The sequence below is a fragment of the Macaca nemestrina genome, chromosome 15 (genome assembly GCF_043159975.1).
Source record: "Macaca nemestrina isolate mMacNem1 chromosome 15, mMacNem.hap1, whole genome shotgun sequence".
Classification (NCBI taxonomy): domain Eukaryota; kingdom Metazoa; phylum Chordata; class Mammalia; order Primates; family Cercopithecidae; genus Macaca; species Macaca nemestrina.
In genome coordinates, this window is record NC_092139.1 from 107,596,079 (window position 1) to 107,620,568 (window position 24,490).

Here is a 24,490-nt window from a genome sequence, read left to right on the forward strand (position 1 = left end):
GAAAGGGAGGCATGTTTAAGTCACATCTGGTGGCGTTCCTATTGTCTGAATGGAGAGCAGGGTCTTTTTAAGCATCTGCCCAGATTTCAAAATGCAGGCGGCATCTTTTCTTCCCCAAACAAACGGTCAGGATTGGATATGAATGGCTGAATCGCATCATCATGGGAGAGGTCAATGACAAAACTGATCTCACGGCTGGATTTCAACCCTGGTCCGTCCAGGCCCAATCGATCCAAGGCATGACTTTTTTTTTTTTCCTCTCACCCCTGACTACTTGATAATGGCCATTTCCAGGGCCAAGTTGATTTTGGCTATTTTCCTCCATCCCCTGTGTGCTGCCCTGTCTCACCACTTGAGGGTTGAGGCCCCTTCCCAATGGCTACAACAGGATAAGGGGACCCTGTCCTTCTGTCTCCTTCATCCGATAGTTTGTCTTCACTGCTGCAAATCGCTCTCAGGCCTGCCTTCCTGGATTAGACAAAAACTATTTTCTTACTGGTACTGTAGATACCACACGTGGACACGTAAGTAGGAAGGTGCAGGTCCACAAATATATAAGGAGCCCAGACAGGAGAAATGTCATTAGAGAGATCACTCTCCGGAAAGGCATCTGACCACCCGTGTTCCTGCCTCTTCCTGCTACCATTTTCCTCCTTCGGCTGCTCAGAAATTGTCAAGGCCAAACTCCTTTCACCCAGATTCCAGAAATGCACTTGTTTCCTTTGCTTTCCAAATCTTAATGGATGAAATACTTTTTTTTTTGTCTTCTATCTCTCGCCAGAAATATTGTTTTTTTGAGAACCAGAGCTCATTTATCTCCAAGGGAGAAAGAAATTCGTTCCGTGTTTACCCATTAACAAATTACCACTTACGTGAAAATACTGGGACTTCCCTCATTCTTTGCTAATAAATGGATTATTCACCTTGGTTGAACCTTGGCAGAGGCAGATGGATAGCCACTGTTCCCTTCAAGTTGGCTTAATATTCTCTCGTTGGCTTTTGTTTCCTTGAAGCACAGAGATTTCTCAGTGCTTTCTTTGCTTGATTCTGCTTTTAAGGAATGTGCCCAACTTCTTTGAGTCTGTTTAGTAAGCTGAACTGATTAAATCCCTGGCGTTTCTGGAGGAGCCTACTGTGTTGGGTGCTATGGGTTCCTCCCCACTTGAAAGTTGAATGGAGTCACCCATCTGAATACTAACTCCCTCCTAATCCATTGGTTTTTCTACTGTGTAGACAGGGGTATGAAGTAGCCATTTACCAAGATATAGTGCTATGTCATAAACCGAGCTTGAGTTCTAATGTTAGCAAGACCTGGTTTGTACAGTAATGCAGGCTTGGGCACGTTGCTGCTCTCTTTTGAGTCACAGATTCCTCATTATAGATGCTGATGGGAACAACAGAGCTGTCTGTTCATCTTTGCTCTTCTCCATAATGAAATAAAGCCAAACAGGCAGTGAAGAGCCTGGTCTAACCACATAACATTGGTGCAAATTATATACGGTCATAAGAAGGTAATTTTTACCTGAGCATTTAGGTGACATTTGGTGTGGTATTTGATGCATGTCATTTAGTTACAGAGATAAAACCTCCTGAACACACGTAAAGCTCTTGGCCTGGTTGAACATTACATCTCACACATGTTTATGCTTTTTACTAAGGATACTTCCTGCTAGGAAGTTATAAAAGAGAAGATGGAAGTCCATTTAATGGTATGTAGCAATATCAGTTTCCTGGCTTTGATACCGTACTATGGTGATGCCAGATGTCCCCATTGGGGGAAATGGGGTGAAGAGTACAGGGGACCTCTCTGTACTGTTTTTGCAATTTCCTGAGAGACAGAGGGAAAGAGAGAAAGAGAGAGAGAGAGGAGGAAATGATTATAGTGACATGAAAAAGGAGTGTTCATCTTGGCTTTCGTCCCTAGCTGGACAAATATTTACATTTTGTTTGCCTCTTTGTGTAGATTTTGTGAATAGTCATGGCTAAAAGCTAGTGTTCCCTTTTGTGTGGCAGAGAAGAAAGAAAATAGAATGAGCTGAGAACCCCTGCCAACATTATATTAGAAAGCCACCTACTTCCTGCCTCTCCTCACTCTCCTTACCTATACAAACTTACCTTCTGCATCCTTGTCCTCCTCCTTTCCCATTCAAAGGCGAGATGCATCTCCTGCTGAACAAATCAACTCCTCCACCTGACCAAGGTGTCCCATCCCTGCCTGCTGTCTCCAAAGGCTCAGTCCTGCTACATAATCTCTCTAGGTGAATTCCTTCTCACTCAGGGTTTTCGCAATCATCTATATTGGAATAGCACCCAAATTTATGGCTCTACCTAGACTTTTTTATTGAGTTCTACACCTGCATAGCCAACCCTTGACTGGGAGTCTCTACCTAGATCATTCACAAGCATTTCAAACACCCCTCTAATTATCTTCTCTTTCTGTATTCCCTTACCTCAGAAAATGCTACCAACATCTACCCTAATGCCCCCAGCAGGAATCCAAGAGTCATTCTAGACCTATGCTGTCCCAAGTACTTCAATGTGGCTTGTCCAAATTGAAATGTGCTGTAAATGTAAAATACACACCAGATTTCAAAGACTTAGTTTGGAAAAAATAATGCAAAGTATCTCAATTATATTTTATATTGATTTCAAATTGAAATGATAATATTTTGGACATATTGGAGTAAATAAGTTATTAAAAATAATTTTCTTTTACTTTTTAATGTGCCACCAAAATATTTAAAATGGCATAGTAGCTGGCATTTGTGACTTGTTTCTATTTCTATTGGATGACACCATTCTAGACTCTTTTTTGTCTTTTAGCCCCCTTCCAACTGGTCATGATTCACAGTGATTCCCTTGAGTTAAGACAAGGGAAAATAGTGGTTAAGTGCACAGACTGAGTTTGAATCCTGGCTCCACCATTTTTTGATACATATGAACTTGGGTGATTATTTAACCCCTCTGAGCTTCACTTTCCTCATCTGTCAGCTGGATATAATAGCAGTTCTTATTTTGAGATTCTTGCATGCTTTAAATGGGATAATGTGTAAAGCACTTACTATGGAGATAAAAACATATGGAAAGACCCAGTGTCAAAAGAAAGAGCATCATTACTAGCCAAGACTACTGCAATGCTTTCTCCATCTTCAGTTCACCCTGCCCTCCAGTCCTTCATACTGCCATCTGATTAAACATTCCTGAATGCAAATGTTATCAAATTTCCAGTGACTTCCCATCATCCTTGGTATGAAATCCAAAGTCCTTGGCATGCTTTCAATGTCCTCCATGATCTGCCCCCAGTCCAATCACTGATTGCATCTCCTGCCTGTCCATGATTGAACCAGTTGGGTCCCCAACTTCTTGCACACACCATTCTCTCTGTGTGTCACATATGAGCTCTCTACTCTGCCTAGCTACTTGTCTGCAAGACTCAGTTCAACTGTCATCTCATTTGGGAAGCTTCCACTAATCCCTCCTGCACCTGTCTGCATCCTAGGCTAGATTAAGAGCCTGCCCTTTGGGTTCCTGAACCACTTGAGGTTTGGTTCATTTATCACACTGATCTCACTGGTTTGGCTGGCTTGTTTGTCTTTCCTACAAGACTGAACTGTCTGAGGTCTTAAGATGGGCTGTCTAGTCCACACTGGATCTTCGTGCTCTACACAGGGCTTGACACAGAGTGGGACACAGGGAATGTTTGTTGAACGAATACGCAAAGCATATGGATACTCCTGAGAGAGAGAAGGTGGGCAAGACAGCATTGCGAAGTTAAGCAGCAGAAAATCTGAAAACAAACCTGGGGAGAAATCACCAATTCCTGGAAGTACAGAGAGAGGAAGGGGAGAGAAGAATCTGTGCAAAGAGTCAGTAATGGAGGACTTGAAATGAAAGGCTATTAAAGAGAGAAGATCACTCAAACAACAGAACTGCATTTGGTACTGTTGGTGGTTTTATAACTTCCTCTGAAATAGTTCCAGGAAGAGACAAGTTTCTAGGATGGTGCAAATCATATAAAGAAAGGATAGGGTATTATAAGCCAATTCAAGGGATTGTCATCAGGACTAGATACATGGGTGGTACAAGTAAATGTCAACCTGGTGACTACATGATGGGACTAGTAATAATTTACTGGGGCTGGTGCCCAGGAATTTTTTTGCTGTGGTGCAGATGCCAAGCATGGAAAAATCTGACAAGTTATAGGCATGAGAAAGTAGATGGTGAATTTGAGAGTAAAAATGTAAAATGCCAGAGTAATCACAAGAGAAATGTCTGAATATGTAAGAGAGTTTAGAAGATTTCTGCTTTACCACAAATACGGACTTCAAGAAAAATTCCCTCATAAGAACAGAAATTCCACTATATAAAACCTATTTATCAAAACACACAGTATTCTATAATATATAATGGTAAAAGCATGCCTTTTGACCCACACAATATTAAAAGCAGCAAATAACACAAGAAAGGTAGAGAAAACAGAAGGTATGACATTTTGTGGCTCACAAGGTATATGAGTGAGATTTACATACTTCTATTCCAAACCACAGCCTTCACTAGAACGTCTAAAGGCTTCATTGTAGGACCTTCACACTGCTTATCCCAAAGGCTAGCCCACTCCCCGGTTTTCCTGTAAGAAATCTTGTGGGACAGGCATTGCATGAGGTGAGGGGCAGCAGGGAAATTTGAGATGAAAGGGTGTAAAGATCAAACAAGTCTTTGCTATTCCTCTGAACAATGCTTCAGTCCATCACTTTGAGATTTCTGTGGAGAAAGTAAAGATTTGGGATATACATATACTAAAACAACTATTGGTTGCTTATCTGAAAATTACCTTTAGCTGGGCATTCTGTATTTTATCTGACAACCCTACTTGGTGAGGTATACATTTTCTTATTCATACTTCTTGCGAGCCACATCTTAATAGTTGTTAACTATTAAGGACTATGCATAAAAGTGACAATAGCTGGCCAGGTACAGTGGCTCATGCCTGTAATCCCAGCACTTTGGGAGGCTGAGGCAGGAGGATCACTTGAGGCCAGGAGTTCAAGACCAGCCTAAGCAACATAGGGAGACCCCTGTCTCTCCAAAAAAAAAAAAAAAAAAAAAAGCTGAATGTGGTGGCATGCACCTGTAGTCCCAGCTACTTGGGAGGCTGAGGCAGGAGAATCACTTGAACCTGTGAGTTGGAGGCTGCAGTGAGCCATGATTGCATCACTGCACTCCAGCCTGGGTCACAGAATGATACCCTGTCTCAAAAACGAAGGTGACAGTAGTTAACAACTATTGAGTACCTACTATGTGCCAGGCACCATACTAAGTGAATTAGATGAATATTCCACATATTCTTCCCAAGAACATTATGAGGCAGGCACTATTATCATCCCTGTTTTTGAAATGAGGAAACTGAGACTCAGAGATGTTAAATAACTTGCTAAGGGTCACCCAGAAAGCTAGTAGTAGAGAAGGGTGTGAACGCTGCAGTCTGACTGCAAGGCTCATGTGCTTGCCCACCTTACCCAGATGGCAGCAGCACTGAGCAAGGGGTAGATATGTTAAGTCCACCAGAAGAGTAAGAGAAAGTGAGACCATGGGATATGAGGCGGGCAGGCCCTGAGTAAAGCTTTAAAAGAGCAGTTGAAATTAGACCCGGTGCCTTTGTTTAAGTAAGAAAAACAAGGTAGTTCTAGACAGATGTAGCCCCATACCAGGACTCACAGTATGATGAGAAGGGCACCGGATGCACATTTCAGCCCCTACTACAACCTCAGCCTGAGGCCTTTGTGCTGTGAGCAACCTGCACGACCATACATAGCAATGTGAGTTTGATGGGAGAAGGAACACCAGTGCAGAGACAAGGATGTCAATGGGGGGCTTAGAGAACCAAGGGAAGCTATTTACTAAAGCATGTTTGCATGGTGCAGGTGATTTTCTAAAGTTAATTTTGACAGACAGAATGGGGAAAGATTGCTGAAGGCCTGAAATGACAAGAGAGACTTGAGTGGATCTGGGAGGTCATGTGACAAACATGACATTAACAAATTCTAAATGGAAAAAAATGACCCTCAGAAAGTTGTGTGTCAAGGCTGGGAATGGTGGCTCACGTCTGTAATTCCAGCACTTTGGGAGGCCAAGGCAGGTGGATCATTCATTAGAGGTCAGGAATTCAAGACCAGCCTGGCCAACATGGTGAAACTCCATCTCTAGTAAAAATACAAAAATTAGCCAGGCGTGGTGGCGGGTGCCTGTAATCCCAGCTCCTGAGGAGGCTGAGGCAGGAGAATCTCTTGAGCCTGGGAGGCGAAGGTTTCAGTGAGCCAAGATTGCACCACTGCACTCCAGCCTGAGTAACAGAGCGAGACCCTGTCTCAGAAAAAAAAAAAAAGAAAGAAAGTTGTGTGTCAAAAGCTTCAACACACAGAGGCCTGTGCTCCGTCAAGCAAGGAGAATAGGGTGGAGGAGGAACAGGAACACAGTAGCTAAGGTGACAGCTGCCTCACCAAAGGAAAGTCTTTGGCTTGCAAAAGAGGTCGAGGAAAGCGGAAAAGCAAATGCCGAAGAACAATGAGTGAAAAGACGAGTTTCTTCCACTTGGCATCTCCCCAAATATGGCCCTGAAGGAAGAGTTGACCCTGTTACGGTTTCTTTCTTTTTTCCTGTGGGGTTATTAGAGTGACATATGAGAAAAGGGCCACAGGCACAGTATAGTTTGATTTCAGCCAGGCTTTGCATGACACCCTAGAGATCAGAATGAGGACAGATAGGCCGAAGGATAACTACTTAATTAGGTTTGAAGTTGATACTCAGAGTGTTGATTAAAGGGTCAATGACAACGTGGAGGAGGTCTTTAGGTAAAGAAACTGAATTCAAAGATAACCAACTTGCATGAATGAAGGAGCCAGGATTTGAACCCAGCCCTACCTGACTCAAAAGTCCATGTTCCAATTATTATAAAACAAAACCCAAAAAGGCATGAAGTTCACTTATAAAGAAGAGTTGAAAGATATAACCAGAGGGTTAGAAGTACGAATCCATGCCCAAATGAACTGTGGTAGGCTGAGAAATTGGCCAAAGAGGGAGAACAAAAACAAGATGAAAGAAAGGTTAAATGTGAAGCCGTGCATTTGGGTTCCAAGAAACCCGTTGCAGAGGTGGAGAGATACATCTTGACCATCTTCATGTTGGGAAACACCCGGGCTTTTGTTGTAGTTGTTGTTGCTTAATTCCCAAACAGCAGCTGGGTGTGGGGCACACAATTGTAGCCCCAGCTACTCAGGAAGCTGAGGCAAGAGGATGCCTAAAGCCCCGGAGGTCAAGGCTACAGTGACCTGTGATCACACCACTGCACTCTAGCCTGGGCAACAGAACAAGACCCTTTCTCAAAAAAAAAAACCCAAAAAACCAGCCAACAATGTAACACAATTACAAAATCCTCATGTACAAATGAAGTGATTAAATCATCCTATTCTACTCAGCCCAACTCAGACCATATCTTGAATACTGGGTTCAAGTCTAGATCATGTATTTTGTATTTTGAGAAAAGCAATGAATAACTGAGAGGAGACCTGAGGAAAATGACCAGGAGATCAAGGAGTTGGAACCCTGTCACATGGAGGGTGGTCAAAGACCCCGGGGTTTTTTAAGCTTAGAAATGAGAATTTGGGATTTGTGATTCTCATTTTCTCTTTCTTTTATTCATTTGTTCCTTCTTTCATTCTTTCTTTTTCTTTCTTATTGTGGTCCTTAGCACAGAATTCAGGCTGAAAGAACTTTTGGTTCAACATAAATAATTCACCAAGCTGTCAGGTCACGCTTTCCAATCCCAGCCCTCCCCGATGCCCATTCTCTATCATCTCAATGAATTAGGGAAGGACTGACTTTCTGGACCACTTCCAACTTTGAGAATCTAGGATGGGGCACTATTTAATCAAAACTGGCAAGTAAAAAGAAAGAGAACTATTTTAAACAAGACAAATACAAGAGGTGTTCCTTAGCTGACCAAACTCAAATTAGAAAGAACTAAATTTCCCAAAAATAAGAATATTATAATTCATTTGATGAAAGGAATTTGCCATATTATCCCTTTGGCATTTTTTTTAGTACCTTGTAAAAATGTTAGGCCCTCCCACTTTTCTGGGATAGACTTATCAAATGAAGCAAGGGGAGCTTCTCTGTGGATAAATGATCCCTTTTGCAAGCTTTGAGATCAGTGAGCTAAAAAAATGACCAGCATTCCAACAACAAATGAGGGCTTGGGAGCATAAGTAAAAGTGACAACAAGGTTGAAGTAATTGTGGTCATGCCGTCCTCTGCTGACACTTTCGTGCTTTGCCCAGATGAGAATTAAGGTAGCCCAGGGCACAGGCAGTGAGGAAAAGGAGAGGGGGTGCTGAGCAGATTTGCAGCATTTGTGAACAATGTCACAGCCCTGGTGAAAACAGAGCAAGAAGATGGAGGCTTTCAAATCCATGATAAATAAGCCGTGCTTTCAGAGCCCAAATCAATAAAAACAAACATGAAGTGAACAGAAGGGAAGAGGGAAAAAAAAAGAGAACGTGAGGGCACCATAAAATCCTGGTGATATATTCCAGGGGAAATCATGATGTGAATAGAAAATGAGAAGTAAAAGAAAATGAAGCCTGGAGATTTGTAAAATGTCTGTCTGTCTCTCTCAACTGTCATTCTCATCTACCCCTGCCACCCCCACCCTACCCTCCACCCTTCTGATGGGGTTCATTAAATGATTTCTGAGCTGGGTGTGGGGGGCGGCATTTTTCATGCTTCTCTTACGTTTGGGTTTTGCCAGCAGGATTCGCGGTGTTTCTGTAGACAATTGTTATTGCTTTAGGAAACGTCAAGTGATACATCAGTCTAGCAGCAGAGTGAGGCTCGAAGTAGTATTTCCAGCGAGGTTGGTGGGCTCTTTTTGTCTTATTTTTGTTGTTTTGGATTGATGTTTTCATGGTGTCATTTTAATAAGAAACGTGTCAGAGAATTAAAAGTGGAAGTATGCGAGATACACTTTCTCTAACTGGATTCATGGTAAGTTATTAACTTTTCAAGGAGAAAGAAAAGAACTTGGAAAAAGCAGAATGTATTGTGGGGAAAGTTGATGAAGGGAAAGGTAAGAGAACCGCGACAAATGAGACACAGACAGGAGGAGAGAGAAAGAGAGGAAGAGGGAGACAGAGACGGGGGGTTGGGGGAACCGGCAGAAGGAAAGGGAAAGAGCGACAGTTTGTAAGTCTGTTAGCTGAAATTGTTTCCATTTCTGCAATTGCCTTAAAGCACATGATTGCTTGGTCTGAGGTCTGCCAGGTTGATTGCAGTCTTTACCTCTTTGACGAAGAGGTAATGGGCTTGAATTTCTTGGGTATGTGAAAATTGCTCTTGTCAATTTTTTGGCTAAAGGACAGCCAGCCAGGAAGGTTGAGAGGGCCTAAGCTAGTGAGCAGTCATCCCGAGCAGGTAGGAGGGATTTGATTATGTTGCTCATAGCGGGAGAGGCAGCGTGGCAAAGTGAAGAGAACACACAGCCTTAGGTGCCAACAGACATGTACTCGAATCTCTTGCCTCCGTTTCCCACCTATAAAATGTGAAGGATGATGATAATAACAATAATAAATGTTGCAATGGGTGTCCATTTGTAAAGTTCTTGGCACCTGATAAACCATATCAATCCATGGTAACTTATTCTTAGCTGGTTCACGTTTCTAGGCATTGGCAAAGTCTGGGTGGTACATGTCCCCTCAAAGGTAGCATCACAGCGACTGAGCTCTGTGTGGATGGCAAAGTGTAGAAGCCTGGTCAGTTTTCTGTTTCTCCATCCACCATTTCTCCCCACTTCCCCTTGGTTAGTGCTGTCTTCTCTCTTTCCTCACTGAATTGTCTTGATTAGTGTCGTACTTTCTAGTAACACTGCAGCTAGGACTCCACAGGCAATAGGGAGAAGCTAGCGCCTGCCCAGGGAAAGTGAGGAAAAATAGGTGCTTGAAAGGCTGAAAAGTAATATATGCTTGGTGGCCTTACAATTTGTAAAAACAGTTTTGAATTTGTCTCTACAAGAAAGGATGGTAGATAACCAGAATGCAAAAATGCTTTGAAGAGTCATTGAGCAGTCGAACCAAGCATTCTACGTCCTCTTCGCTGCAACATTGGGGTCTAAGGATTAGTATCTGCGTTTCTGGTGAAGAAACTGAGGTGCAGAGAAGATAAACTAAGGTTCTCCAGCTATGAAGTAAGCAGCAGAGCCTAAGTTTGAAGCCAGGTCTGTCTGATCCCCAAGTCCTATAGTAAACCTCCCACTGAGGTAGGCAAGCCTCGCCTTGCAGAGAGTGGCAAATTAGAGAAAAAAGAATCAAATGTGTTTGAGTTTAACAGAACATATACTTTGTACTTAAAGAGAAAGATACTTTTCTTACAAAAAGTTTGAGGACAAATGAGACTTCATGTGAGGCGTCTTGCACTAAAAAAAAGTTCGATTATATAAGCCAGACTGGCATTGATTAAAACAGAGCCAGGTTAATAAATACGCATAAGAAGGAAGAATTGGCTGGCTCTGCCTTGGACATCACCCAAGTTACAGGCAGGGGAGGGGACCGGCCCTGCGTGGGGACAGTCTCCTGACTTCCTGACTTGTCTTCTTCCTTCTCTACTTCCCTCCCCTCACTACCCTTCCCTCCAAAACCCAAAAAACCTTAAACAGGAAAAAAGGGAGCTAATTAAAAAGGAGAAAAACATCCTTGAGACCAATGAAATCTCCATAATCCACAGTGACAGACAGGGACCTGCAGAACAGCAATTTGATTAAATAAGGATATAAGGGATTTAGAGGGGCTCTCCAGTTGTGTAAAGTGTGTCCATACGTCTGAAAAATACCGTATTTATTTGGCTCCCAAACCTGAAAACCTTCTGACAGGGGAGATTGTTCCCATTTGGAAACTAGGAAGAAATCACAAGTCAAGGCCATGGGGTTCTGGCAGGGCTGGGGATCCCATGTTGGGTGGAAACCCCAAGAAGCCAGCCAAGGGTCTACAGGAGGGGCCCTGGTAGAGAGAAGCATTAGCACGCAAGGGCAGGTAAAGCCACCCTCGCAGGATAACTGTCGGCTGAGCCTGAGGCCCTTCCCAGCCGGGGAAGAGAGAACAGCACACCTCTCCTGCCCACGCCTCGGTATCTCACTCAGGATCCAGCTGCCCATTAGTCACCTGTCATCGGAGACAGCTCTGTTGGTGGCTTTCAGCAAAAGTGAAGCAGCCAGAGGATGAATCGTTATTCAGGGAACACACCTGCGCACAGGACAGGAATGGATGGGAGTGGGGAGCGCCCTGGGGCTTCTGTTCAAACGCCATCCTCAGGGTCTCCAAGACTCGCCTCAGCAGCTCAGCCGCTGATGAATTATAACTCTCAGACAAGCTGCAGAGGCCCCTCTAGTTCCATGTGTTCACCCCTGCTGCTCATACCAGGGGATTTATGCTTCCTGGGGCTGGGAGGGGAAAATAATGAGTCACCTGGGGACAAGAGAAAAACAAAAATGCCCTGTATGTGCAAAATCACCTAAAATGGAGGCTTTTAGAGGACGCTAAAATCCCAGCCAACAAGCCAGAAATTGTTTGCTGGGGGTAAATTTTATGTGTCTTTGCTATCTTTGGATGCAATAAAGCCAGAAATGTTTATATCTCTTGAAGGGATCACCTGTCGAAACAAGCCAGGTCCTCTTGAGAACGCTGTTTGTTCTCCTGGGACCTCGAACCTGAGAAGAAATGGTCCTGTGTCTCTGACTTGGGAGGTCCAATTAAGCAGAGGAACTGTTGGCTGTAAATCATCTAAAGTAGAGGATCCTTTGGGAGGCCGAGGCAGGTGGATCACCTGAGGTCAGGAGTTCGAGACCAGCCTGGCCAAAATGGCGAAGCCCCGTCTCTACTAAAAATATAAAAATTAGCAGAACATGGTGGGCTGTACCTGTAACCTCAACTACTCAGGAAGCTGAGGCATGAGAACTGCTTGAGCCTGAGAAGTGGAGGTTGCAGTGAGCTGAGATCGCGCCACCGCACTCCAGCCTGGGTGACAGGGTGACTCCATCTCAAAGTAAATAAATAAAGCAGAGGACCCTGATGGCCGCCCCCAAGTTCATGGCTACCTGCAAACTTTATGTGGTGAAGCACTGGTGGGGAGCCCAGGAGGCCCTGCATGAGTTGGTTGTAGCTGCCGTGATTCCAACTCCCACACCACCCTCTGCACCTAGCCACAGAGCCGCATCTCCAGAGAAAACCAGAAGCAGGACCCTACCAGAAAAAAATGTGAGAGTCTATTTTAAAGGCTCCGGAAGATGAGTTAGAAGTGATTCAAGAGCAGGCACAGTAAAGGAATATGTAAGCCTTGGTAGACATTCAGTATGAAGGGTAAATTTCCAACATGACCAGCTGATTAAGAGGTATTCTCTTAGCAGGGTGTCTGCTGGTTTAGAATGAAGCAAACATTTTGTCATCTGCGAGCCCAAAATGGGGAAAAGCTAGTCCTTGGTCTCTTGGTGAGGCTCAGCCTTTTTTTTTTTTTTTTTTCTGTCACTTTCCCACATTATTTTCAGAATACATTGGTTTGGGTCTCTAGAAGAATATTTAAGCAGCGGCTCACAGGCGAGCAGTAAGGTAATTGTCCATTCTATGCTTACAAATTTTCAAGAAGGGCCATCTGTAACCTTTCTCAGTTTCCTATTCCCATGTCCAATGCCCAATAAGAGGTAATAAACTGAGGCAGAAAGGTCCCAAACACAGATGTAAGATGCAGAGCAAAGAAAAACACACAGTGGGGTTTCAGTACAGAATCATTAACCTAGACTCTAAGCAGGAGCGAGGGAAGTCCACTCAAGAGGAATAGGAACCACCTCTCCAGGCTGCTTAGAAGGAATTTAAGCAGCAGACAATGTGTAGGAGAAGATGACCGCGAATTCTTTGACATCTAAGCAATTCTGTATTTTAAAGGTTTGAGTCTGAAATGTTAAAGTTTATGTGCCTTAAAACTCATGACAGACAATTAAGACAATCACCGAACCTGTCTAGTTAAAGGTTACTGGGACTCAAGATGCAAAGAAAAGTTACCAGATGGAATTGATGGTTTGGGGTGCACCATTGCCCTCTATTGGATTTTAAATAAATCAGGCCTCTTAGTGTAGGTGTGTTGCACCGTCTCTGGCTGAGTTTGCTGAGAAGTCAGGGCACCTCTGAGTGGGAAGTTAATTGATCCTTTTAAATAGCTCCTTCTGTCTCCTGCCCCTTCCCTGAGGAAATCAACCAGAGTAACGCTGAGGGCAGGTCATTTGCATGTCTTCAATCATTCAACAAACATTTCCTAGCTGCCTGCTAAGCCTGGGCTAGGCATTGTAGAGAATCTAAGAAAAAATAACAACAACTGCCATTCGTTGGACACCTACTGTGTGTCAGAGTCTACACATTAATACAAAACAACCCCATGAAGTAAGTCTGGTGACTCCCATCCCACGGATGGGGAAACAGGACACTCAGGAAGTGGCACATTTTGGATTCAAATCCAGGTTCGTCTACTGCTAGGCCTGTATTCTGTCCACTAAACTACAACCCTTCCCCTCAAGAAGTTTATAAACTAGGCCGGGCGCAGTGGCTCAAGCCTGTAATCCCAGCACTTTGGGAGGCCGAGACGGGCGGATCAAGAGGTCAGGAGATGGAGACCATCCTGGCTAACATGGTGAAACCCTGTCTCTACTAAAAATACAAAAAAACTAGCCGGGCGCGGGGGTGGGCGCCTAGTAGTCCCAGCTACTGGGGAGGCTGAGGCAGGAGAATGGCGTGAACCCAGGAAGCGGAGCTTGCAGTGAGCTGAGATCTGGCCACTGCACTCCAGCCTGGGCGACAGAGCGAGACTCCGTCTCAAAAAAAAAAAAAGAAGTTTATAAACTATTAGGGGGAGATAGGATATAGATATAAATGTATATATCAGGGTTTGACAAACTACAGCCAGTGGGCCAAATTCAGCCCGTCATGTGTTTTTGACCTTGAGCTAATTTACATTTTTACATTATTGAAAAAAATATCAAAACAATAATAATACTTCCTGTCATGTAAAAATGCTACGAAATTCAAATCTCAGTGTCCACAAATAAAGTTTTATGGGAACCCTGCTATGCCCATTCATTTACCATCATCTAAGTCCACCTTCCTGGCTATAAAAACCCTGCGAGTCATTGTTACAGAGACTGGATGGTCCACAAAGCCAAAAATATTTACTCTCTGGCTCTGTACAGAAAAGGTTTGACAGTTCCACGTCTATACTCCAAGGTGAAATGTTCTGTATCAATAGGAAAGGTGTTTTTTGTTTGTCTGTTTGTTTTGTTTCGTGCTTGAGTTCAGAGGAGGGGAAACACATGTTTATTTGGCCCACAGCGTGCAGAGCTGGAGGGGATAGGCAGGTGTGCTCTGTTTTAAGACTCAATGCATGAAAACCCTGACTTTAAAACAGATAAATTAAAAAGTAGTTATTTGCATAACAAATTTTCCTTTCATTTTATAAAGCGATTCACACAGGGTTCCTTTATAGAGTGAGCCTCCATAATACATGCTAATATGATTCCATTTACAAATACTCTATTCATTATAACTTTTCAAGAATATACCTATTGTGTAAGTGAGGCTTAACCATAATCATTTTTTCCTGGCAGTATAAGGTTTCCTACTTCTGAAAAGTGATTGAGCTGACCTTGTCAATTCGACTGGGGGAGGAAGCACTCTTCCTTATTGTCTCCGAGAAGGGATTTACCTGTCCAACAGCAAGGCTGTGGATTCTGTCTCTGCATTATGTGATGTTGAGTAGCTGCTGGTATAATGTTACATTTTCCCTGAGCTCCTCTCAGTAGCCGCAGCCAAAGCCCTAAAGTGTAAACTAGTCTCACTGTTTTCTTTCTTCATTTCATATACAAGATATGCTAATAAAAATTATTTGTTGGCTGGACATGGTGGCTCATGCCTATAATCCCAGAATTCCAGGAAGCTGAGGCAGGTGGATCACTTGAACTCAGGAGTTCGAGACCAGCCTGGGCAACATAGTGAGATCCCCATCTCTACCAAAAAAAAAAAAACAAAAACAGCCGGGTGTGATGACACACATCTGTGGTCCCAGCTCCTCAGGAGGCTGAGATGGGAGAATCCTGTGAGCCAAAGAGTTGAAAGCGGCTGTAAGCTATGATCACACCACTGCACACCAGCCTGGTCAACAGAGGAAAACCTTGTCTCTAAATTAATGAACTAGTTAATTAAATAATTTTGTTGCCGATGTCCTGATAAATATGTGACAAGCATTACTTGTAAAAAGCAATGTTTCTCTCTCTTTTTAAAAAATTTCAAGACATTTTCTTATCTGAATTACAACATAAACTGGGGCCAGTATTCAAATTAGGGCTCTCCCCAGCAAAATAGGAAGTGATAGCAATTTAGGACCTGTCTCCTTCTCTCACTGGGTCCTGAGCCTGAATCTTCGCATAGCTTTGTGGTGTTACGCAATTGCTCTTTGTAAGAGATACATACAATGGAAACCTTAGCTATTCATAGCCAACTTAGGAGGAGCTGAATTTGATCAAGAAGTTTCTTGCCGGGTGCCATTTTGATGGTAACTATGTGTTTCTGAACAAATCCACTTATAATCTGGGTTTCAAATGGAGGTTATTTTAAAGAGCTGTAGCATGGCTTTTGTTTTCATCCTCTGTGGTGACTATATTTTAGAAGTAGACAAGCATTCCTGGCATATAGCCTGAATATTTTTTTAGGTTTTTTAGTGGTAAAAGAAGCTCACATGGAAAGGCAAGGGCAGAAAAAATCATGTTCAGGGCAGTCCTGTGTGGCATTACCCTCTGGTGAAGCAGATCCACACTGCATGCTGCCAATGGCTATTGCATGACAGCTCTTAAAGGGGTAAGTGAGAGAGGTGCAGAGGGCTGGTGAGAAGCAGAGCTAGCACTGAGGCCCTCCAAATGGCATCATCGTCAATCGGGTTGGCGGCTGCTGCTGGAGATGGTTTGGCTGCCCCTGAAGGCTCAGCTTCTCACACTGTATACGCAGGTAGATTTCAGCCATTTCTAAAGCCCATCACTGGCAGGGAAATCACATTTAATCCATCTGTGAGGTTCTCTAACGAGGAGTCTTTTTTTTTTTTTTTTTTTTTTAAGATGGAGTCTCACTCTGTTGCCAGGCTGCAGTGCAGTGGCACAATCTCCGCTCACTGCAACTTCTGCCTCCTGGGTTCACGCAATTCTCCTGCCTCAGCCTCCCAAGTAGCTGGGACTACAGGCACACACCACCATGCCCAGCTAATTTTTGTAGAGACGGGGTTTCACCATGTTGGCCAGGATGGTCTCCATCTCTCGACCTCATGATCCGCCCGCCGCGGCCTCCCAAAGTGCTGGGATTATAGGTGTGAGCCACCGCGCCCGGCCGAGGGGCCTCTCTTTTCGGAAGTCAGAAGCGCTGGAATTGAAAACAGCAGCAAGAAGGCTTCATTGCATTCTTGAATTCAGGCTGTTGCACTCCACCCCCCACAACTGTCTCTGAATTGTTGCTACCCAGTTTATAGCTCCATATTTTTGTTGTTGTTTCTCCAGTGCAGTCTGTAGTGGTGGCAGGTACAGATCACAAAACAAATGGATAAGTACTGAATAAACTATATTCGTTCAGTTTTCTTTTTCCCTGGTGGTAATTTTTAAACTTTTCAAAATTAATGCTAATGGATATAGAGGAATGGGATATGCATTTCTGTGCATTTTTATGACCAAACAGAAAACCGACCCCTGAGAGTGACATATTCACTATTCTCTACTACTAGGGGTGCTTCAAGGGAGGAGTGTTTGAAGCCCTGTGGTTTAAACGAAAGGAGAGCATAACCCACCCCACCTGAACAAACAGCAGCCGGGCAGATTTCATCTCACAAATGGAAATGGGAGCAAACAAATTTTTTCAAAGCAATTTTATAAAGAGTGGGCCTGTTTAATTGGGTTTTTTGAGCCAGGATTAATATTATAAGCTGGGGAGCTCTGTGACATGGCTGCGTCGTTGGCTTTGCCATACCGCCTACCTCCTGGGGGAAGGCAGAGGAAAGCGCTGCTATTCAGAAGCAATTTTACTTCTGCCTCGGCCTTCTCACTTCTCACTGAAGTGATTTACAGCCAGCCTGGACCCAGCGCCCAAGCCTGAGCTGAGTTACATGTAATGTTGGAAAGATCTTCCCCAAATCAAGGTCATATCTAGAGCTTGCCTTGGATATTTTTTTCATTTCTAATTTATGTAACTTTCTAATACGTTTAGCATTTGCCCTTCCCTTGTCTCCATCCTGCTTATTAAGGTGAATTTGCATAGAAATGGGATCTTGGTCTTCAGGACCATTCACCTGACACTTGATCCCACGAGGTGACCACTGTCTACTGTTGATTCCATGAGGATGACCCACAGAAGCGATGTCTCTCTGAAAACTAGAGGCAAGGCCTTAATTAGAAGAAGCCTTGTGTGTTAAAGTGATGGGGTGAATCAAATCAGCAAAGGCATTTAGCATTAACTTAGGAGGGCAGAATACTCCTTCCTGTTGAGTGGGTCATCCTAGGTCACAACCATTTTAATTTGCCTTCGATAGATGGATCTTGAAGAAAGTGTACAAAAAGTATATTTGTGGTGCTGTTGTTTGGAAGTACGTTTTGACTGGTGATAAAGCTCAGAGAGTTAACTATGACATTTTACTTTGGCTCCTGGTCTATTTTTTGCTTAACATCTACCTTTGAATGGGTAATAGTCATCTCTGTAAATTACCTTCGAAAGACCGAGCAATTGTGGAGAATCAGAGAAATGAGCCCCTTGCTATCACCCTGTTGCAGTCGCTTTAATCCTCTGATCTCTTGGCGTTTCACCCTCTCACTGGCAGCCACCTTCCTTATTTACCCAAATCTTGCTTACTTGGGTAGGAATTCCCACTGAGAGGACAACTGTGGTCCCAGTTGACTGGTCACTGAAAGTCTATTAGGTTAGAGGACATTTATTTTCTACCCCAAAGGGTTTGAAACTTAGGGAAATTTTGATCAACAAGAAAATAACAGCTTTCAAGATTGTCCTGACATTAAGATGTCTTAGCAGAGAATCACAGGATTTGATAGTCATGGAGATTAGGTCTCGAATTTCAATGAGAAAAGTTCATAGGAGATGGGAGTGACAGAAGAAAACTTGTGCTGATTTTGGTTAGGCTACCTTTGCTGGGGGAAAATGCATTCCATAAAATTATTTTAAAACGTAAATACTATTTAGCTTTATCTTGTATAATACTTTGCATATATATATATATGTAGATATAGATTTTTATTTTTTTTGAGACAGAGTCGTCACCCAGGCTGGAGTACAGTGGCACAATCTTGGATCACTGCAACCTCTGCCTCCTGGGTTCAAGCGATTATCTTGCCTCAGCCTCCTGAGTAGCTGGGATTACAGGCACGTGCCACTGCACCTAGCTAACTTTTGTATTTTTAGTAGAGACAGGATTTCACTATGTTGGCCAGGATGGTCTTGAACTCCTGACCTCAGGTGATCTGCCCGCCTCAACCTCCCAAAGTGCTGGGATTACAGGCATGAGCCACAGCACCTGGCCTGCATCTATAATTTGATTTAACCTTACAACTTTATTAATTGAATATTATGATCACCAATTTATAGATGAGGAAACGGAGACTCCAAGGGTTTAATTACTTGCCCAAGAGTGTACAGCTATCTACCAAACAAAACTGGGACTGAGGCCAGCTCTCTTGCCGTTACATCCCCACTGCCTCCTAAAGCACAACTCTAGTTCATACTAAATGTATTACATAGGCTGATTCATTTATCTTTACACAGGTCTCACACGTTACGAGAAGGGGGCCACAATTTAAACTCAATTCAAAAATGTTAACATCAAAATTTCCAAAATGTACTTGGTTTATAATATAATCATAAAATAAGTAATCTGACCAATTGAGTCTCCCAACTCGAAAACCAAAAAATGCTTTCTACTCTCAAACCATGCAGAAGGAAGCTGAGTTCCCCACTGGCCAGTGCTGTCTAATTCTCTTAAATGATTCAGATGTAAAAGAGGAAATGGCATCTGTCTAATTAACACTGCCTGTTTAAATATAGCTGCCAAGGGACAGCCTTGGGACAGTGTTTACAGAATAGTCTTTCCAGCCCCTCGGGCCTCAAGTTACAAATGATAGCAAGCCTTCCCTCCTTATCAGCTGCAAACAGAGATGCCCCGAAAAGTGGTGTCAGGCCAGGATGATGAAAGGAGAAGGGAAAGGCTGCGGCTGGCCTTCATTTCCTGCTCCTGGCATCTAGGGATCCCAAGAATGATCCCAGGACCCAGATCCTATAGATTCCAGCAGCTCTTCCTGCAAACACAAGCGCTTGTTGTGCGCCTGAGCCTTGCTCTCCAGCCTGGAGACATCCATCTGCCCACTCTCCTAGGAACTGCTGATTACCAGGAAGCACCATGGGCTCTGCTGCCCTCCCCCTGGCAGAGAGGCACAATGACCACATTATTTCTCTTCCAGCTTCACGTTACAGCATGGAAGCTGTCGCCAAGTTTGATTTCACTGCCTCAGGTGAGGATGAACTGAGCTTTCACACTGGAGATGTTTTGAAGGTAGGTGACGTGGGGCCCCAGGGGAGCAATAGGGAGTTTCAGTTACTCAGTAATCTGACAGTCCCTGCCTTTGTCTCTTAAGAACTGCATGTGGTTCCTTTTAAAAAGAGAAGTTCACCTTGATTCCCTTTGTGCACCCTTATAGCAGACACCAACCAGGCCAGGTGATGGAAATATAGAGTCAGCATAAGCCACCATCCTTGTCCTGGGAGGTTCGTAGCCTGGAGAGGGGAACACATCCACCCGAAGGGCTGTTACAGATGTTCTTGGCTAAGTTCTCAGGGAGCACAGGTGAGGGAACAAGTGATTCCACCTGGAAAGATGGGGGTTGTAGGAGTGCGTGCAATGTGAACATCAGGAATGCACTGAAGGTGACTTGGGCTTTTACCTAAAGCTCAGAGATGTGCAAGCCCTTGCTGAATTCAGGGAGCAGCGCCAGGCTCAGCAGAGCTGGAACTCGGGAGGAGAGGTTGTGGATAGAGACAGCTTGGGAAAGGCAGCCACAGAGGACATGGCTCAACAAAGGCCATGCACACCTGGCCACTCAGGGGCTTTTTAAAGCTTGTCCTCAGCCTGCCCTTGAGTGTAGAGGCCACTTGCTGGGCTGAAGTGGCCTTGGGCTTCTCCCTCATTCATGCACCATACTTTCAGACTCTACATGTTAGCCCTTGGGTTTTTTGTTTGTTTTGTTTTTTGTTTTTTGTTTTGTTTTGTTTTGTTTTGCAAAAGAGCGTAAGCCCTTCAAAAGGGCTTTTGGGAGTATGTGGAGCCAGACCCCCGCTGCCTGACCTCAGATCACCCTCAGCCTGATTCCTGGTCCGCAGCAGTCCCAATGAGCCTTCTCGGATGTCCAGCAACACTGAGGCCATTAGTGTCTCGCCACGGAGAATTATGTTTGTTATACAAAGATCAGCATGTGAGAGAGTGACTTTGAAAGTGTCTAAGGAGCACAAAACACCACAGAATGGCTTCTTTTGGAATATGAACATGCCCATTAGGTAGCCTTCTAACTGCTCTCAACTTTCAAGATCTAGTACCATGGTGGCAAAGCGTAGGCTTTCACGAACTTAAAATATGAGTTGGGCCTCCTGACCCAGGAAAACCTGTCTGTCACTGCTTTGAGATCTTACCAAGGTCCTGGAGGGACTTGCCGTGCAGTGAGAAGTTCCTGCTTTCTCTATGGGGCACTGTGACCATGTGACTGTCATCCACTGGAGACCATCCTTGCACCAACTTCCACCCTTGTCTTCCATTGCAAAGAGAAGCTGGTATCTTAAGTTTTCTCTATTCCCCAGCAAAAGAAAAGGAAAGAAAAAAAAACTTTGCTCAACTCTGCTTCCCAATCCAGCTCCTGATTTCTTTCCTTTGTTGCTAATACTGGGAAGAATTGTCTACACTGGGTGTGCCTCACTTCCTCACTTCCCACTCATTCCACAACCCTCTGGAATCTCCCTTTTACCCTCCCCCCAACATTCTCTTGAAGTTCACCAGTGATCTCCTTAATGTGTAGTATAACGACCCTGTGGAAATGTCTGTGGGGCTGATACTGCTAACTGGCCCTCTGCTGGAAGCCCCTGTCTCCCTGGCTTTGGCAGCACCTCTGGGTTCTTCTCCTCCCTTCCTGAACACTCCTACAGGTCTCATTTCCAAGCATTCTTTTTCCTCTCTTGATCCTGAAATATATACTTCCCTGAAGGTGCTGCCTTTGGCTTTCTGATTCTTCTTCTCACTCTGAGCCACCTCTTCCTCTTCTCCGGCTGCAACCATCACCTCTGTGCTAAAGACCCTCAAGTCTATGGTTCATGTTCTAGCTCTGACCTTGCTCTTGAACTCCAGACCCAGACTTCCAATTGTCTGCTGGATGTCACCATATGAACTCCAGCCCCTGACTTCGGATGCCCAGAATCACTCCAACCCCCATGCCCATCTCACCCCCACTTCCACCGAAGCCACTCTTCTTTCCATGTTCTAAGTATTGTCCTAGGTCAGTCACAAGCCAGGAGCCCCAGTTATCATCAGTGCCTCCCTTACCAAATCCTGGTGACCAGTAACCAACATCTCCTGAGCTCCTGTTCAGGGCCAGGATCTAGCTAAGTGGTTTGCAGACATGATTTCATCATCTGAGCAAACGTATGAGGTAGGCATTCATTTCCCCTCGATTTCACAGATGAGAAACTGAGGCTAGGGATGAAATCACATGTCCACGGTCACGCAGCTAGAATGAAACCAATCCAGGACCTGGATAGAACTCTGTCTGACTCCTAAGCACTAAACTCTGCTCTGAATGTAATTTTTTCCTCATATCTCTCAAGCACGTCTCTTCTTCACCAGAAGGGAGTGTGAGGCAGTAAAAAGGAGCATAGACTTTGAGTCAAATGGATCTTAGTTTGAATCCCAGCTTACTAGCCGTGGAGCCTGGGGCCCAGTCATCTGCCCTCTTTGAGCTTTAGTGTCTTCCTCAGCAAGTGGAGGTAGTATCTATCTTGCCACGTTGTGGAGAGGATTCGAGGTGATGACCCTGGCCCAACGCAGACGCCCAATAAATGGTGGCCTGCATTATCGGGATCATCCATCCCCGCTGCCTCTGACTGCTCAGATCATTGCGGCAGCTCCTTGACTGACCTCATTACCTCTTGTCTTTTTCCTCCTTCAATCATTCTACATACTAGTCCCAGAGGGATCTTTCCAGACAAATCGAATCATATCATTTCCTTGCTCAAAAGCATTCAGGGGTTTCCAATTACCAATTGATTGAGATTGAAAACATCTGGCCCCAAACCACTGTCCAATGTCATTATGCACATGTACACATGTGTGCACACACACACAGACATCTGTGTGGACGTAACGCCCGCAGGTTGCACTGCAATGTATACACCACCCTTTCTCAGCCTCTCCCCTATATACTCCAAGTGCCCCTCTCCCACACACACACATATTTGACCTCCTGTACCATGGAAACCTCACTGGTCCTCCCTACTCGCTACCATCGCAGGGAAACAAATCACTCCCTCTTCAGCTCCTCCCCAACATTTCACACAAACTTCACTCATTTCCAGGCACTTATGATTTTGCCTCACATGGCAGCTATTTATAGGCAGGCCATGACCCTGTGGTCTCATGCACCCTCCATTTCTGCCTCTCATTGCTGCCTTTGCCCGGTGGGATCCTAATTGCTCATTTACGTGTTGTCTACTCCACTAGCCAAAGCTGTGCAAGGGCAGGGGCCGTGTCTGCCTCAATGTCTAGAATAGCTGTGCCTGGAACTCCCTGATATTTGGTGAATGAATGACTTCAATTCCTCTCCATTCCCTGAGAGCAATGTCATCATGCACGTGTGCACTCAATGCCAGGTTCATCTTTGTGTCTTCACAGCATCTAACACAAGTCATGGCCCAAAATAGATACCCAGTACATATTTCTTGAATTGCTAAATTGCATTTCTTCCTGTTCATTTAGAATTCCGTCGGAAAGCCAACCCCCTCCCTCTTTTCAAATTCTGTCCATTGCAGGTAAAGAGCAAAATGGGGAGGGCTTGTTGACTGAGCCCCACAGAATGTCTGCAGGATGGTGGTTGGTTCCCATGCCTGGGGCTCCCCACATGTAATTGCAGTGTCTGCCCCCTCAATGGGTAACACAGGCAGGATCCTCACAAGTACTTTCAAAGCCAGTTCCTGACTACTCCAGCAACTCGCTTGTGGGATTCTCTGACTCATTTGGCCTTTTGTGCTAAAGACTAAACAGAGGTTTTCATTAGAAAGGTACAAAAAAAGTCTGAGCAGCCACTCACCCTCAACAGACCATGAGTTTCCTGGGGCAGAGGCCCCAGCTTATCTCCATATTTCATGCACCTAAGTGCAATCAGCAGGTGCTCACTAGATGCTGATCTACACGGCATGGTAAACAAGATGGTGGACAGGAAAACGCCACTATATGACTTGATCTTGCTTCTTCTATGACAGAAACATTTGAAAACTCAGGAATCAGATTTTTTTTCCTATTCATGCCACAAAGGTGCATGTCACCATACCTGCAGCTACACACAGAACCAGGCTCACATTTGAATTTGCCATTAAATTTGCCAGCAGCTTTGAAAAATGTCTCTTGACCCAGTCCATTTCTGTCTCCTTCTGTAATGCATCTAATGCGACCTCATTTCTTCCTGCTAAAATAGCAACCTAAAAGCACTAAGAGTTAATTCTACGTAATTTGCTTCTTCAATTCTTCAGATTTCTGCTATGCTTCTAAAAGCTACAATTTCATCCAATTTAAGAATTCTTCCTGCTGTAATTTGGCCCTTCTCTTCCCACGTCTAACTTATGCTCAGGCCATGTAACCCAGAAAATCATCTCTTAGGGAACATTATAAGAATTAAACAGTAAAGAGTAAAACTTCAAGTGTTCAGGCTGAACGCCTCGCTCAGGTTTACACGATGGGTACACGAGATAGGGGGACCGAACAGATGGAGAGATGAGAAGAAGAACAGGAAGTGCGGGGCCCTGGGCCCACAACGGCAGGAGGAAACCATCTCCCCTCCCCTCAAATACCTTTCTTTGCAGAAAATGAGAATTTTTTTTTTAAAACCTCACCTTCTATACATGGTAAAAAGCCTGTGAATTCACCTCTCTAGAAACACAGCGTCAGGCAGACCAAGCACCAGGTGGCGGAGAGAAATGGCTGGCATTGTGGGATAATCTTTCAGTTTCTAGAGGAGGTCTGAGGCATGATATTTAAAATTACAGAGCTGCTTTCAGGTCAGAAAACGAAGTACAAAGTGTGGGTTTTTTTTAGTTTTTGAGACAGTCTTGCTCTGTCGCCCAGGCTG

The 24,490-nt window shown here is 44.3% G+C and overlaps 1 protein-coding gene across 3 annotated transcripts in view; it reads left to right on the top strand.

The window, feature by feature from the left end:
* The window catches only part of LOC105464411 (GRB2 related adaptor protein 2), a 74,066-nt gene that overhangs the window by 26,428 nt on the left and 23,148 nt on the right, over window positions 1-24,490 (top strand). For all 3 annotated transcript variants that reach the window (XM_071080622.1, XM_011712293.3, XM_011712287.3), the window contains exon 2: window positions 19,574-19,665. In XM_071080622.1, the coding sequence (XP_070936723.1) occupies window positions 19,588-19,665 (78 nt within the window). In that variant the 5' untranslated portion in view covers window positions 19,574-19,587. The remainder of the gene's footprint in view (window positions 1-19,573; window positions 19,666-24,490) is intronic.